The 18,152-nt window shown below is 36.2% G+C and overlaps 1 protein-coding gene across 1 annotated transcript in view; it reads left to right on the top strand.

The window, feature by feature from the left end:
* LOC105297479 (rho GTPase-activating protein 20-like) overlaps positions 1–12,347 on the top strand; it is a 67,943-nt gene extending 55,596 nt beyond the window's left edge. The window contains exons 10-15 of the mRNA XM_011368164.2: positions 342–535; positions 1,876–2,037; positions 5,433–5,542; positions 7,724–7,913; positions 9,073–9,187; positions 10,225–12,347. Of these exons, the coding sequence (XP_011366466.2) occupies positions 342–535; positions 1,876–2,037; positions 5,433–5,542; positions 7,724–7,913; positions 9,073–9,187; positions 10,225–11,162 (1,709 nt within the window). The 3' untranslated portion in view covers positions 11,163–12,347. The remainder of the gene's footprint in view (positions 1–341; positions 536–1,875; positions 2,038–5,432; positions 5,543–7,723; positions 7,914–9,072; positions 9,188–10,224) is intronic.
* Positions 12,348–18,152: the final 5,805 nt, after the last annotated feature.

Below are 18,152 nucleotides of genomic sequence, written 5' to 3'. Positions count from 1 at the left end.
CTCATCTTTCAAGTGAGACAATGTATATGTTGGTATGAAACACTTTTTGCTTTAAGTTGTAGTAAATGTAGTAAGGGAGACTTTCTTTCACCATTGAAAATTCAGTGCCAAACCGACGAGTGATGTTCCATACTGGATAGGAGAATAACTCAAACATTTAATTCTTTCTTAACTTATGAAATTTTATGATGAAATTTCTTAGATTGAACTAACAGTAGTAAAGAATATCTGTAAGCACTTTTTCTCTTTGAGCCATAATAATGAACTTACTATAAAATGATAACTGTAGATATAAGGTTAAGTGAATTAAACTAGTTATTCTAATCTCACTTCCTCCTTAGATTCAGGTCAGAAGACATCTAAAAGAAGATCTATCATAAACTGGGCCATTTGGCGGCGTTCTCGCACTCACCAGGATAATTCGCCTGTGTCACCAACATCTCCTGTGCCACCAACATCTCCTGTGCCAGGACAGCTCTTTGGAGTGTCTCTGCCAAACCTTTGTGAGAATGACAATCTGCCCAAACCTGTTTTGGTAAGTCTCTTTCTGTCCTGTAACACCAGTGGGAAATGAGAGGTCTATCCCCAAATGGAAATACAGACATGCATGACTTTTGCTGAGAAACTTTATTATTATTGCTGTAAAGAATAACTATCTGATTAAGCTATTGCAGAATCATAAGGAAGACATAAGAAGAAGAGATCATTTAGTCTACTGGTTTCAGAAAAGAGCTGCATAAGCCTGCTCAGATCATCTGAAATTTGCTTGGTAGATGAGAGGAGTCACGTTACCCCTCACATTTCTCTCATTTTTTTCTTGAACTCTGCATTGTTCTGAAAGTCTCCTTAATAACTTTAGCAGCAGAGACTCCTCAGTCTTATGCTTTTTAAAAATCTTACATGTGTTTTATCTGTATTCCAAGTGTTTACACATAAAGATACATCCTCTGGCGTTTAGTTATTTTTCTTGCATAGAATGGGTCAGATGAAAGACATTGAGTTTGCCTTGTCTCCAGTTGATATATTAAATGATCACTGTTAAGCAATATTTTTTGAATATCCAGTATCCTCCAAGTACTATACTAGATGTATGGCACATTATGGTATATTTGCATCTATAAGTGCCAGACACTAGCCTAGCCACTTTATTGCTTACCCTTTACATCAAATGTAGAGAGGATAGTTATCATCATCACCATCATTCCTACTTTACAATTTTTTTTTAAAGCCTCAAGATTACACAAGATCACACAGTAATTATGTGCTACAACCAGATTTTAAATTTCATGGGTTGCTTGTCTCCAACTCCCATTCTTTTCTTGCACTGAAAACAAAGAACATATAGCTAGAAAGAAAACAATGAAAGATTGATCAGAAGGGAGTGGAATGGAGAAAGCTTCCTGGAGATTTTTTGAGCCTGATTTTAAAAGATGGAAGTAAATGCAGAGAGTAGAATGGAGTATGAAAATGCATAAAAAGAAGGACAAGCAAGTGGAGAATCAGTTTAATAACAATATTTCCATATTTGAGGGAAAGAATTTGTATGAGAGAATAATGGGAAAATAGTAGAGAGATAGGAGATCAGTTTTCAGAGACCTTGAAGCAGTCAGAGAAATTTGATTTTAAAGTGGTTGTTGGTTTATAGAAACAAGACAATGCCATTAAAGCAAGTGTTTAAAGTACAGTGTTTTAGATGTTGAACAAATAGGAGAAAAGAGATTAAGAAATAACGAAAAAACAAATGGACTTTAATCCTTGTAGCAGTCCCTCCATCCCCAGTCCTTCAGTACTTTTCCCCTAGTACACCCTAGCCTCTGGCAGCTGAGAGATTGCTTATATGTGTAAAGTGCCATTTTTTTCTTTGCTTCCTTATAGGATTTGCTTTGCTATCTTAGTGAAAAAGGACCCCTCACAAAGGGCATTTTCAGGCTATCAGCTAATGCAAAATCCTGCAGAGAGCTGAAAGAAAAACTGAATTCGGGATCTGAAGTAGACCTAGACTGTGAATCTGTCTTTGTGACAGCATCTGTCTTAAAGGTAGGAAAAGTTCTCCCTTCATCCACTGCATGGTATAGCTCTGGAGAAAGACAACTGGTTTCTTTCATTATGACATCATTCCCATCTGCAAAGAACCACAGTAGCCTTAGACTCTAAAGAGTGTTAAAAGCACTGCACAAATCCAACATTGGCCTTTATAAGCTACTGCCAATGATAAATGTGTGCCAGACATGCTTTTTAGATTTTCTCATCCCACACCATTCTCATCTTCACTTCTACCACTCTATGCAAAAAAACAAAACAAAACAAAACAAAACAAAAAAAAACTCGAGTTAGATTAAAAACAACCAAAACACATTCAGCATGTTTACAAAAACAAACATCCTGATTATGCTGATTTCCTCACAATCTACTTCCTAATAAAGGCAAAATTTTCAAAAATGAACTTTATTAAACTTTGAAGAAGTTTACCGTAATAAACATTTCCCTAATAACGGGAAAAAAATTGCTCGCCGAAACCACTGAAAACTTCATTCGTTTATGCAGTCCTCATGCCTCCCCTGTCTGCTGATGCCTTTTGAAGTAAAAGAGGAGTAGGAGTGACTCCAGCGTCTGGCTCTTCTTTTATAAAACCCTTCCCGCATTTGACATTCTTCATGGTTCTTACTCTTCAGCTCACGGTTCCTTAAGTCACATCCAAAGTTGGGTTACAGCTCTTCTAGACTGTTTTCCTCCACAACTTGGAAATGCCTCCCATTTTTGGAAAACGTAGAGTCAAAACCAGCTTTTAGCAGAGCTTTTGACCCCAGCATTAGCTTCTGCAGACCTGCCTCAGGCTTCCAGCAGGGTGCGAATGCACCTTGCCAGGGCCTGCATCCCAGTGCCTGGAGCATAAAAACCAAATGAAGGGAAACATGGTGAAAGAGACCCTCACATAGCCCTACTCCTGCTGGCCGGTCAGCTGATTATGGAATCTTACTTCCTGACTTTGTGCACAGTGTTTCTTGGTAAATGGACCATGTCTGCTCTTCAACAACCCTTGCTGTGGGCTTTTGCAATAAAGTATCACTAAAAGAGCTAAAGAGCTGGAGTTAGGGTCATCTAATCTATTTTGCACGGAGTTTGTGATAACTATTCAATCCTGGAATATAATAAGGATATGTCTGGTGTGCTTTGCCAGATATATGTCAAGAATATCTGTACTAGATAAAGTTTTCTTTTAAAAAAATCATATAATGATGCTTTCTCCCATCTCTTAATTTAGGAAGTTAAAGCCTCTGTTTTCAAAAATGTTCCTTACTCTGCTATTCTTTACAGCACCACACTTGTTAAAAACTTTTGTGCTAAATTGTCAAGGCTGTAATACAGAAGTAGGATTCTAGAAGGATTCGATTGTATTTCAAATAGCATGAATGTTACTTGTAAAAAATAAGCAAAAGACAAAAACTTATCAAATGATTGAAAAGTCTAGTTAAATTGGTTCTAAGTAGTTTTATAATCGTGTAACTGCATTTTACTCTCATTTCTTTCAATTAGTTGCAGGAAAGAAGGAAAGAAGGTGCTTTTTGCAAAAAAAAAAAATCGAGCTTTTGTTTTTTTTGTTTCTTCTTTTTAAGACTTTGGAAGTGGTACTTAAGTTTTCCTTTAATTTTTTTCTTATGCTGGTTTTGCATAAATGTGAGCTCAACTCTTCAAACTCTAATTGAAAGAAAATTGCTGGAGACACTGTAACTTTGATCCATCAGACCTTTGAGGGAAAGTTCACTTTTAACCCTGCAAGAATCTCATCTCAAATGAACTTGAAAGTTCTGCTGGTGACCTGGGCTCTGGCTTTAGAGGGAGGAGACTTTCAGTCGAGTGTTGTGAGGTGGTGATTATAATTCAGAACCAGCGCTCCCATCCTTTCTCAGATGTGATGGTGGTTGTATTTTGCAAATTGTAATTCCAGCTGCCGAGAGTTCATTGAGATGTTACAAGTTATCTTTCCAGTGTAGGTTTAAGATTTAATGATGTTTTTCTTCATGAGAGATCAAAAGTATGTTTTCCACTGAGATTTAAAGAGAGTTTTTTTCACTCCTCCACTTTAAAATAACATATTTTTGCCTATTCTAAATCTGACTTTTAAAGTAAGTGTAGCAACTAAAACTAGTTTGGAATTAGGAAAAATCAATAGCTTTGCCCAAAAAGAGGTAACTTTTATGAAGACACTTCTGGATCACAAGTATCCAGGTACACTTCTACTAGAACATGTAACAGAACAAAGAAAGACTTTGAATCAATCATCTTGTTCACTGCTCTTTTAAAAACTTGTATCATGGTAGGTACCATGACTACAAAGAGGTTTTCCAGATTATCTTAGAATGTCGATTGTAATTAGTTGGTCTTTCCTTGTCCCTCATTAATATTTGTCCACATGGCAAATAGCAATGGTTCAGTAACAACCGCTACTGTGTCTGGGACTGTGCTTGGCATTGGGGTGAACCTGTGATCAGCCTACTGTAACGATGAGGTATCACAGCTTTCATGGTAGTGATGTAAACATGACACATAAGTAACAAGTTGTGTGTTGCCTTTTGTAAAAAGCGCATAGGTAAAGTTGCGGCTTGGGTTTTCCAGCAAGAGTTAAAATTGCTTGATTACAAACTTTCACCTGTCTCCATGTTAATGAGCAAGAATGAGAACCACCACACCAGCCCCACCAGTGATCTCAGCAAAATAGGGTCAGGAAGGCCAGAAAGGATGATGTGCTGGGGACGTGTTATTTAATGTACATCAGAAACTGGGGTGCTTCCCCAGGTTCCCAGAGTCCAGCCATTGCCTGGAAGGCTTTCTTCTCTCTCATATGTAAGAACCCGTCTATGGGAAATACAGGGAGGAACCCTAAGTATCTCTAGATGGAATTGTTTACCAATGCCACTGGAATATAACGTGTGAAAATAACAGAGACTTTGTTTTATTCACTGCTCTATCCTTAGCACCTCAAGCGACGCCTGGCACATATGAGTGAATATGTATAGAATGATTGGATAACTGATCATGACATTATGAGCTTTAGAAATATCTTTGTGCTTTTCTTTGAACTAGTTTGATCGAGAAGAGGAGAAAAGAATTTAGGATGATTTGCTAGGCCTCGTATTCGTTTGCTAAAATGTACATAGACAGGAGGTTTCAGCCCAAAAGAGTTGTCTTCTATCTTTCTCACTAGAGTCCAGACTCCAATTATTCCTCTGGTTTTTGTTAGAAAAAAATCAAAATGTATTTCAATATGCGCACATCAGTGGAGAAGTGGCATAGAGATCTGTGTGTTCCAAAGAAGGGAAGACTTAACTGAAGTTTTCAACAAATTTCAACTCATTTCTTTTCATCTAATTTCTCCAGTACATATTTAGCATGAGAATAATGATTTAAAATTTATATTTTTCCCTCTATGTAAGGATTTTCTGCGAAATATTCCAGGAAGTGTTTTTTCATCAGATCTCTATGATCGTTGGATCTGTATAATGGATGAAGGAAATGATGAAGAAAAAATAAATGCAATTCAAAGGTAATTATTCTAATTTGGTCGTGTCTCAAAAATACTTTAAAGAAACTTAAATTTTATAAGCTTGTCTATTAAAGGAATGATGACTATCAAAATCACATCCATGGGGACCAGTTTAAAAATGGATTTATGCAAACTACTCTCATTGTTATGGTTTTCTGCCTGCACTACTTGACCATCATATACCTTCTGTATGTCTAAATCTGAGAGGAGCTGAAATCCATTAGAATGACAGCTAATGCTGTAAACCCAAGTGACGATTTATGATCTTAATTTTGGTAAATAGTTAACTAACCAGACAATTCCTTACATATCTCATTCACCAGCTGAATTCATACAGAGAAAATTTCCTCTCTCAAGGAATCAGCAGTCTGGTAGAGTATATAGATAAAGCAAATATTACAATTATAGTGCAGTATAATCAATATTATAAAAGAGATATGTGAAGGAGGGTATTGTGGGAACACTGCAGAGAGGCAGTTAACTCTGAAAAAGTGTCAAGGAAAAAGGGAGTTGCAAAATTTTAATCTAATCACAAAGAATGCATTGTCTGTACTCACACAAAGGGAAGTTGCTGGCAGACCTCAACCAGCCCTATGTCCTGCATTATAGGAGAGGAGGGAATAAGTGTCCATTAATGAAAGGAAATACTTCCAGGTCTTGGAAAACCCAAGAATCCCAATATCATTTTTTCCATATGCTTGTTTAGTACAAGTTTCTTCTTGAGCAACTTTCAAATATGAATGATTATCCATGCACTGCGATTGATAGACATCTTTTATTTATAGAAGAATGTAAAACAAGTGTTGGGGACAGCAGAAGTCAAAGTCATGTAACAAATTACTGTCTCTGCTTCCACTATGTTTAGGTGGAAACCACTTGGAGATAGTGAACATCAGATTCTATACTTGAATCTCATTGTCTAAAACTTTAAAACCTGCTATTAAAGGATGATTTCTTTTTTAAAAAAAAAAAAGTAAAATTATGACTCATATAAAATGAACACATATGAAAGATTTTATTTAAATCATTAATTAATGAAAACTAGTAAGGTGTTGCAAGCAGTTCAAAGGAGATTTCAAAGGCAATATATGTAGTTGAATCAGAAATGCTGAAATGAATTTACAAATAGCTGCAAACTTGGCTTTCTCTACTGGGGCATTGGGAGTGGGAGGAGGGCACAAATAAATCATGTGTTTCTCCACCAAACAGAATTTTCAGTTCTACGATCCAAGGGTTAGGTACACGGCTATCAGTTATCTACAACTTAGAGTTGTAAAATTATCTCAAGGCTTAACGCCTCCATAAATCAGATAACCCAAAATAGGGTGCTAGATAGACACCACCTTACTTTCCATTGAATACACTCAGTAATCTTTGGATCCCTTTCAATATCTTTCATATTTTAACTCTACGAAACTGTATTCATTGTTTGTTCATTGTACTGAAGAAATGCCTTTCTGCTACGGGAATCAAATTACTTGATTTTCTCCCCTAGTTTGCAGGTTCTTGTTGAAAAAAGCAACAACCTTTTATATATATATATTTCAGCAAATGGTAATTTAAAAATCTCATTGATTATAAACAGGAACAATCAGAAATATACTGTGATAAGCTTGATTATATGTGAAAGTGATACCAGTGAGATTAGAGATTTGGGACAAAATGGACCTTGGATGCTGAGAGAAAAGGGGACGAGCTCTCAGTATCGACCAGGAAGCCTTAGTAGTTGAAGTTTGGGTTCCCACCAAGAGGCGGAATTCCTGTGTTGCTGCTTGGAAATAAAGGAGCACTTTAAGTTTAATGATTGTTTGATTCAATCAGAAAGCTCTCTGGGGTTTGGGTTGAGAATATTCTGAAATGTTACAGGATTTGCCTAAGTGAAAACACATTGTACTAGTTTCAGGTAAATACTTCAGGTGGCATTTTAGATAGGCCATTTTTCTGCATTCCTTTATGTTTTCATTGGGTAGTGAAAACAGTGTATGAAATAAAGTCCTTACCCTTATTTCCTCTCTTTCTATACAGGCAGTCCTCACTTTGCATGGTGCCATGTTAACAGAAACTCTTGCATATCTGGACTGTGTTCTTGCTTTGCATGGGGAACCAAAGTGAGGGTTGCCTAATTATTTATACACGTTTTATTAAATGTGTGGCTTAAAGAGCACATTTTTCTATCTTTAGGTTGTTAGACCAGCTCCCGAGAGCCAATGTCGTTCTCATAAGACATCTTTTCGGAATGTTACATAACATCGAGCAGCAGTCATTGCACAATCAAATGAATGCATGTAACTTAGCCATATGTATTGCACCTAGTATCCTTTGGCCTGCAACTTCCTCTACCCCAGAATTAGAGAGCGCGTTTACGAAAAAGGTAATGAAGTTTCTTATTTTTATGCCCTGGGAGACTGAATCCCCATTTTGAACCTAAAATTTGGGTATTAATTCTGAAATGCATTTTCTTAAGTAACTTATAAAGTTGAGTTCAATGAGTAGTTTATGCTATTCTGGTAGTCTTTATGCTATTCTGGTAGACTATAGAAAAGAGATTTCTTAAGCTGAAAAGTTGGGTTACTTCTCATTTCCTTTTAAAGATGCAAAACACTATGACTGACTGAAACCATAGAGTGATAAGAAAGCAGTTGATATGATTTAAAAAAAGAAATAAAGACATGGGAGTCAAACAAGCTAAGGTTCAATTCTCAGCACCACCACTTGCCAGATGTACGATCTTGGGCAAAATTTGTTACAGCGATGCAGAGTGTCCTCACCTAAAGAATGGAGGCAGTGATAATACGGAGCTCATACAGTGGTTACTTGAAGTCACACTCATGTAGTGCCTGGCCCATAATATAGGGTTTAGGGATGTTAGTTCCCTTCACGCCCATCATTCTGCCTGCTCCTTTACCTCAGCTATTGGAGCAGGAAAACTACAGAAGGATTCCAGTACATCTCAGTGGAGGCACAAAGCTCCCTAGTGAAATCTTACATCTACCCCAAGCACCTCCAGTTAGGGAGCCTAATGGAAGGAAATGCATAGATAGAGACCACTCAGGCAAAATATAAGTTTTCTCTCCCACTATCTCTCTCCTTTACAATAAACCCACAGAAGATGCCCTCTTCCCGAGCTTATGGCAACTGCTTTTTACATAAGAAATGCATTTCATAAGTCTTTATCTAATGCTGCTTTATAGATTTTAGTGACAAAGTATATTTCTTCACCCAGACACTCTATGGAGAATATTAAAAACAACCCTAATTTTTGAAACAAAGCCATTGGTATAATATGTTAGCATATAGGCCACGGCCACAAATAATTTTAGTCCACTGATGAAAATTAATCTCTATACCCACATTACTCTTGACAGTGCCATAGTTTTTAGAGGAAACTGTTTTGTATATTTTAAAGCAGATGTGAATTTTTCTTGGGATTCGTTTGCACTTTTTAGTTAAAATCAGGATTCATATATGAAATGTGATGTATAGATATGCATACGAAAAGTAGCATTTCATTTTTGTCCTTTTTTGTACAGGTTTCTCAACTTATTCAGTATATAATTGAAAAATATCATCAAATATTTGGAGGGGAAATCACTTCCCTCATGGGAGAGATTGCAGAGGATTTTGAAAAGAAAGAGGATACCTCAGGTATTGTGAATAATTGGGTTGTTTTTTGTGAGAAAGAGACACATGTCTGTGAAGATGCTGGGACAGTTGTGGTCCCAGAGCCCAGAAGCTCAGGTGAAGGGAGCCTCTGAGTTGAGTCAGTGGGTCCAGGGCTCCTTCTTGAGAAAGCCTGCTAATGTTCACACTGGTGGGGTTAAGAAAGGCATAAGGCTAGATTCCAAACTTCAAGAACTTATTAATGGCAGCATGATATGGTATTATGGTTTTAACCCTTTTTAAATAAAACTTTACAAGGAATGCTAATATACATATAGAACAACTGTAGTTAAAACTGGAATAGAAGACCCAGAGGCAGGCCTGGTCTTTTTCTTCCTCTCCTTCCTCTTAGTGGTCCCAGAGGCACCTCAGAATTCCAAGGCACTTTGAAACAGTTTAAAAACAATTAGCATCATGGCAGAGGTAGAGGGGAGACTTGAAGACATTTAACCTTCCAGAATATGAATCCCTATACCACCAATTACTAGTTATGTTACCTTTGGCAAATTATTCTATTCCACCTCAATTCTGCATCTATGAAACATGGATAACCATAATGTCTAACTTTAAAGGTTGTTTTAAAGATTAAATAAGTAATGGATATTAAAGAACTTTGTCAAAGAGAAATTGATGGAATTAGTAAATGGTTACCCTGAGACTAGAGTTAATTATACCCATGTTAGAAGGCAGTCTTATTCAGAACCTAGGTATACCCGGCACTGATTCCTTTATATGTTTCTTGCCATTTCTTGATGTTATTATGTGTCTCATTGCTTTGAGGGAATCTTACTTAAGGAAAGCCCATTTCTTCTGAAACTGAGATAATCTAATATACCACAACAATTTTATTTTATATTCTGTACTAACAATTGAGAAGATTGTGAAAGATCCTTTTTTCTTGAGAGTAGGAATTTGAACAATTCACATGAAAAGAGAATTAAACTAAGCAGCATAGGTTCTTTTTTTAAAGGCAGTATGTATTGGTAAGCAACAATGTTAATCATGGTTTGATTTATTGACAGATATCCCCTGTATCCAAATGAATGACTCCTCCTATGACAGCTTAGAAAATGATATGAATGAGGATGTTGAAACTCCACGTAATGAGATGCTTACGGAACATGGTCAGGGGAGCACTGATATGAAGAAAAACACGACTAATGAAGAAGTTAAGAAGGAAAGCTCATCTGATAGTGAAGAACAAAATGTGAAACTCATCCCTGAATCAGAGCCCAGCAGTGATGACCAGCAAATGGAGGGGCAAAAGCTCAATAATCAGAGTTTGGTCATGGGCATCGAGGAGGGCAAGAATAATGCCGTAAACCAAGACACGGAGGAGATTTTACCATCCAGCTTAAACACTTGCCCAAGCACTAGTTCTTCCAGTGTGTCCTCCCCAGGCACTTCCCCATCTGGCATATCAGCGAGCTCACAAGACGGCGTTTTACCACAGATGGCTGAATACCTCATGTTGATACCTACAGAGAGTTCCTCAACAGCTGATTACACTTTTCAGGAAGAAGTTTCTTCTGACCTTTACAGTTATGAAATGCCTGCTTCCTCATCTGGGCAGGCCAGCAGCCACCTAACTCATCTAAATAAAGAGAGCATAGAGTGTCCCTCACCTTCTCGTCCAATCGCGTGGTTAAGAAATAGCATGGCCACTCTAAAAACCTGGTCTTTAAGGAAGAAAACAAAGATACATGGAGCAGAAGAAAAAAAGAGAGGTTTTCTCAGAAGACGTACAGAGCCACCTCCACATGCTCCTGGTATTCCAGAAGCCAGAAGCCATGAAGCTGTGCAAGCAGCCGAGTGCTGTAGCCAGGACTCAGAGAAACACGTTAGCTCTTCACTCAACCTGGTGGAAGACAGCCTGAAGACACAAGAAGAAGGAGAGAGTAGTGGCACTTCTGACACTCTGCCTGGCGCAAAAACCTCAGCCTGCCCTTCATCTGATTAATGTATCCAACTCGGACTCAGGGCCTACGGTCATTTGTGATGTTGGGAAAAAATATTCAACCAAAGACATTTAACCACAATAAGAATCTGATGTCTACAAGAACAGAAACTGAGCTAATCATGGACATAAATACTGGAATTATTATGACCCCATTGTATAAAATACCTGAGATGGGTAGCATAAAGATAATCATTGCTATTACTTAGGACTACAAAAGAATTCTCTTTAAGGAGACCATCTGGCAAAAAGTTTAGACTAAAACTGGCTCTTTTCATCTGGGATGGGCTTTTTCAAAGCTGCTTTTTGCTTTTAGAATTAGGTTTATATAATTCTCTATAAAAGCAATAAAGGGAGTTAGGTGTTTACTCACATGTTTACTTTTAGTCATTGGCAACAATGACTAAAGAGTTTTTCTCTTTTTACTCTTATAGCGAATTATAAAAACCTAATTCTGAAAGAAAAAAAAGCAGATTTAGAAAAGCCCATTCCAAAGGAAAAGAGCCAGTTTCAGTCTAAACTTTTTGCCAAAAGTTCTCCATAAAGAGAATTCTTTTGTCCTAAAGTATTAGTGATGATTATCTTTATGCTACCTATCCCAGGTATTTTATACAACAGAGTCATAATAATTCCTGTCTTTATGTCCATGATTAGCTCAGTTTCTGTTCTTGTAAACATCGGATTCTTATTGTGGTTAAATGTCTTTGGTTGAATGTTTGTCCCCAACATCACAAACTACCGTAGGCCCACAAAGTAGCTTATTTCAAATTATTTTTCTGAGCTACTAGGAAACTTTATGTGAAATGCTCTCTCCCTGTTCTAAAGGTTACATTCTTCAGATTCCTAAGTACTCATATACATCTTTTGGAGTACAATATATAAAGGCCAGGGATTCCCCTTACCAGTAGTACAATACAGCACTGCTACTGTGAATGAAGCTCCAATGATTTGGAGTCTTTCTGGAAGAAATTTCTTCCCTACTGAACGAAATAACATTCTAGCCGTTTTTTCCACACTGATGAGTTTAGTTAATGACCCCTATGGTCTCCTTAACATTAGAAATGTCTTAAAATGTAATTAATGATGAATTGGAACTTTGAGCATTTTGTCATCAGCCATGGTCCATCTTTCTAGAAAAGAGTTTTTTTGCCTTTATATTTTGCTAATCTTACCATATTTACCAAACAAGTCATGTTATAGACACAGTCTTCATTTTTTTTAGGCATTATTTTTATTGTGTTCCTATATTCTCCTATCAAAAGAACCATCAACTCAGTTTAATTGATTGTATGAGATTTTCTTACCTAAATTTGAACCGTTCTGACTAGAGTACCCAGTTGACTTCTGATCCATACTCATACATCAATCAATACTTCTCAGGTCATATGAACTTATTAAATCTTACTGGTTACTCATCAATGTTGCATCTTTGCCTTCTCAGAATTCATTAAGGTTCAGTTGGTGTATGTTTAACCAACATTTCAAATAGATTCAAAAATATATACTACCTTCGTACAGAAAAATTGTTCTAACTGAGCAATGAAGACCACAACCTCAAGTATTAGAAATGTCATGAATTAGATTCAAGCAGTATACACATACACTGTTGTTAATTTCTTTATATATTTTACAGAAATACATAGATCATTTTACTTTTTAAAAAATCTTAAATAAAAACATTGGATTCAAGAAATTATCTCAGTGTTTTGTGTGTGTGTGTGTGTGTGTGTGTGTGTGTGTGTGTGTTTACTTTACATGACATGACATTGAATTGAAAAGATCTAATGTTTCCTGGGGCTAATGGCATACTTTGTTTATTGAAAAGAAATTCTAGGAATGTTATGTATCTTAATCCAAATTATGGTAGTTAAGTGTTGGACTTATCTATCTTTTCCTACCTGGTCATGTTTTAATGACTTGAGAGGAAGTCTTTGCAAACTGCTTATTTTCAATACAAAGAAAAAACAATAAAGTTGAGTGAAGTGTTAGCTTTCTTTAATAGCTATTTTGGTGATGTGGATATCATCACCAAAATATGTGCCCCGCCCACCCCCCCCCAACACACACCGGAAGATAGTCAAGTGACCAGGCAATAAAAGAAATAGAGATTCAACCACAACAAGCAGCTCAACCTGGGAAGCATCTTTGCCCCAGCAAGCCTAAGTCTCCCTTCTCCCATTTGTGAGGTAGGCCTATTTTTATGGTCCAGTAAAATGGGTGCTATAAAGAAATACTCCTCTACCAGCTCACAGGGGTATGATTTTGCGGCCTAAAATTCAGGAGGAAAACAGTTTATATCTTTGCCCAAGCATTGGGATGACTGGAAAACAGAGAATCATCAAAACACATGAGCACAGAGAAGCTTATTGCTTAAAAGCACAAGGAATGAATAGAGGGGGAGGAAAGCCAATAATGAGCTAATTCAAGTAAGAAACAAAATCACAAGGAGGTCATTGAAATTCGAAAAGATGGCTAGGAGGAGATGGAGGTGTTACAAATGACATAAATGCTATTCAGGCAGTTCAATTTTTATTGCCAGGTACTACTGTTCCAGGCCCTAGAGAGATACAAGGTGAAAAAAGACAGATCATTTCTGTCTTCAGGGACTTTAAACAACTCAGGGAAAAATTGGGCCATGTAGAAGAAGGGGAACAATAATGTTTATTAGGCACTTATTGTTGCCTATATGCACCGGCGATCAATGCATTACATATGTATTTTTACACTTAATGATCACAATAGCCCTATGTAGTATGAACAATCAGCTAGAACCTCATTCTGACTCAAGGCTTTTTTTTACCCTTTCACCTTAAAATAAGGATTATAATAACACTTCTTCTATAATAAAGCAGACACAAGTTATATATGGAAATCCAATCCAAAGCTAACAAGATACTGTGTCTCCATTAGGTATCTCCAATTTTAGAAAATCATTCAGTATGAGAAAAATGAGAAAGCTATAATTGTAAAATTAATTGGGCTGAAAATTTTGTCCAGACAAAATGGTACAGAATGGTGTCTCCCTGCTCCTCCCGACTAAGTATAACAATACAGTTAAGTATAATCATAAATCCTCAAAGTAATGCAAAAGACAACCAAAGAATCCTAAGAAGTAATATAAGAAAGGTGAATTGGTTCAGAATCCTAAGACTGGAAAAACAACTCAGTAGGAAAGCATTTTACATCCCTCACTCTATAGAAGGTGACCTAGGCCTGACCTTTCACAACCTAGCAACAGAAGGCCACCCAGATACGCTCATTCCTACTCCTGAGCAATTGGAATCCCTCTGACATTGTTGGGTAAGCCAAGTACCACCATTAAGAGGGATAGTTGAGTACCCCACTAACAAGTGGCCAGGGCGAGAATCCTCCTTTACTGCTAGGCCTGAGACTCCCCGCCTTGGTGCCCTGCCCGCCCCCCCCCTACACACACCGGAAGATAATCAAGTGACCAGGTAATAAAAGAAATAGGGACTCATCCACAACAAGCAGCTCAACCTGGGAAGCATCTTTGCCCCAGCAAGCCTAAGTCTCCCTTCTCCCACCCAAAGACACTGGGACGGCCAGATAGCTTAGACAGAAGGGATCTCACCACAAAAAGCACCCAGACAGAGCTGTCTCAGGCTATAGGACGAAGAGGTCTCTCTAGCAGAGATCAGATCAAAACTGCACTACAAAACCTCTAAAATTAAACTCATTGGGCCCACAACCCCCAAATACAGGAAAGGACTTGTGTGCTAAAACTAAACAAGGTGAATACCTACTAAAATAAAAGATTTAAATAGGAGCCCGAGTCTCCTAACAGAATAGACACAATATCCAGGACACAACTGAAAATCACCTGTCACACCAAGAACCAGAAAAATCACAACTTCGATGAGGAAAGTCAACTGACACATCAAAATGATTTTAAAACAGGCATCTTAAAAATATGTCAACAACCAAATACAAATTATCTTGAAACAAATGCAAAAAAAAGTCAGCAAAGAAATACATGTTATACAAAAGAACCAAATGAAAATTACAGAACTGAAAAATACAATAACATTTAAAAACTCATTGTGTGGAGTGAATAGCAGAGTGGAGATGACAGAGGATAGAGTTAGAGAACTTGAGGACAAATAGAATTTACATAGTCTGAACAGAGAGGAGACCAAAACAAAACAACAAAAAAAGTGAACAGAGCCTCAGGGACGTGTGGTACAATAACAAACGTTTTAACTTCATAGAGGTTCCAGAAGGTGAGAGAGAGGGTACGGCTGAAACAGTATTCAGAGAAACAATGCCTAAAACTTCCCAAATTTGATGAAAGACACAAACCTACATATTTAAGAAGGTAAGTGAAACCCAAACTGATTTAACACATCATAATGAAATGTTTGGAAACTAAAGACAAAAATAAATTTGAAATCAGAAATGACACCTTACCTATTAAAAGCACACCAATTTACATGATCAGATCTATCATCTGAAGCCATGAAGGCCAGAAGAAAGTGATACATTTACCAAGTGCTAAAAGAACTGTAAGTCCAGAATGTTACGTCCAATGAAACTATCCATGAATGAAGGGGAAATAAGGACATTCTCAGATGAAGGAAACCTTTAAAAAATGTGTCACTTGCACACATACACTTGAAAACTGGCTAAGGGAAGTTCTTTAAACAAAGTAAAAGCTAAAAGAAGGAAATTTGGAGAATTGGGAAGGAAGAAAGGACGATAGGAAGTAGAAATAAGAGTACATAATGATAGATAATACTTATGAGTTTTATAAGTCATCTTTGATTCCTGAAACAGAAAGTCTAACTACATTTGATATTCAAGAAAATGATATTTTAAAGTGGGAAATACAAAGGACCCTAAATGGAAGTGAGATTTTCATACTTAAGTGGTGAAACATTGATACCAGTAGAATGTGATATGCTAAATATATAATACTCAGAGCAACTACAGACACTACATTTGGAGAGTACATCTCTCCTAAATACCATAAGTAAGTCAAGATGGGCCCCTAAAGAAATGTTTAAACTACAGGAAGGCAAAAGAGAGAGCGCTGAAAATCAGAGGAAAACAAATAATAAATGGCACGATTAAGCTCTAACATTAAGAATTACCTTAAATATAAATGATCTACATATACCAATCAAAAAACAAAGATTGACAGTGGATTAAAGAAAAACCTACCTAATAATATCCTATCTACAAGAAACACTTCAAATTCAATGACATGGGTTGGTTGAAAGTAAAAGGATAAAAAAGATACATCATGCTAAAATTGAAAGGAAGTAGGAGTGGCTATATTAAAAATGGATATGGTAAACTTCAGAGCAAAGAAAATTACCACAGACAGAAAGGAACATTATATAACAATACAAGGCTCAATCCACCAAGAAGACATAACAATACTAAGTATATATGCACAAACAACAACGCTTCAAAATAAGTAAAGTAAAAAAATGACAACTGAAAGGAGAAATAAGCAAAATCACCATTATAGTTAAAGACTTCCATATTTCTCAACAATTGATAGAACTAGAGAGAAAACCAGCAATGACTTAGAACTTAACCTTGTGAACTAAAAGGATGTGACTGGCATTTATGGAATGCTCCATTCAATAATAGAAATAAACATATTCTCTTCAATTGCCCATGGACCATAAAACAAGATAGACCATACCCTGGGCCATGAAACAAACATCAGCATTTTAAAAGAATTGAAATCATATAGGGTATGTTCTCTGACCACAATGCAATTATACTAGAAATCAATAACAGAGAGATAATGAAAATTTTTAAACCCTTGGAAACCAAAGAACACTTCTAAATAATCCCTTGGACAAAGAGGAAGTTTGAAAGGAAATGTTTTTAAATCTTAGAACTAAATTAAAAAAAAAAACACAACATATCAAAATATGTGGGATATTGCTAAAACAGTGTTGAGAGGAAAAATTATAACAAAGCTTACATTTAAAAAGATCTCAAATCAATACACTTCCTACCTCAAGAAAGTAGAAAAAGAACAAAATAAACCCAAAGCAAGCATAAGGAAGGAAAGAGTAGAGAAGAAATCTATAAACTTGAATTTAGGCAAACTAGAGAAAAGCAATTATAGAAAAGTTTGGTTCATTGAAAAAAATAATAAAATTGATAATCCTCTATCAAGTCTGATGGCAAAACAGCCCACAAATCACCAGTATCAGTAATAAAACACTATACCATTAAAGATCCTGCAGCTATTAAGAGGATAATAAGAGAACACTACAAATAATTTTTACACTCATACTTTGACAACTTAAAAGAGTGGAACAATTCCTCAAAAACCATAAATTACCAAACCAAGGTGAAATAGAAAATCATAACAGCCCTATAATCAAATAAATTGAAATCACAATTTAAAATCTCCTGTAGAAAAATCTCTTGGGCTAAATGGTTTCACTGGAGAATTCTAACAAACATTTAAAATAACATTAACACCAATTTTTCACAATGTTTTCCAGAAAATAGAAAAGAAGGCAACTCTTTCAATGCATATTATGAGGCCAATATTTCCCTGATAAGAAAACTAAACAAAGACGATACAAAAACAAAATTACAGAACAATGTCTCTCATGCCAAAATTCTCAACAACAACAAAAAATTATCAAACCAAATCCAACAATAATAAAAAGAATTACATAATATGACCAAGTGGAATTATTTTCCAAGTATGCAGGGTGGTTAAACATTTGCAGATTACATGATTATTTACACAGAAAATCCCAAGGAATCTAAAAAACAACAAAAAACTCTTAGAACCAAAAACTAATTTAAGTAGGATCACAGGATACAAGATCAACACACAAAAGTCATTTATACTTGTATATGCTATAAACATGCAGAAAATAAAATTAAAAACAATACCATTTATAATCACTCCAAAGAAAATGAAATGCTTAGATATAAATCTAAAAAAATATGCATAGGATATATATTCTCAAAATTTTTTCTGATGAAAGA

This window comes from Pteropus vampyrus, unplaced genomic scaffold (assembly GCF_000151845.1).
Source record: "Pteropus vampyrus isolate Shadow unplaced genomic scaffold, Pvam_2.0 Scaffold139, whole genome shotgun sequence".
Taxonomy (NCBI): Eukaryota; Metazoa; Chordata; class Mammalia; order Chiroptera; family Pteropodidae; genus Pteropus; species Pteropus vampyrus.
The sequence above is the reverse complement of the archived record's forward strand: the minus strand, read 5'-3'. Positions and strand labels throughout refer to the sequence as shown.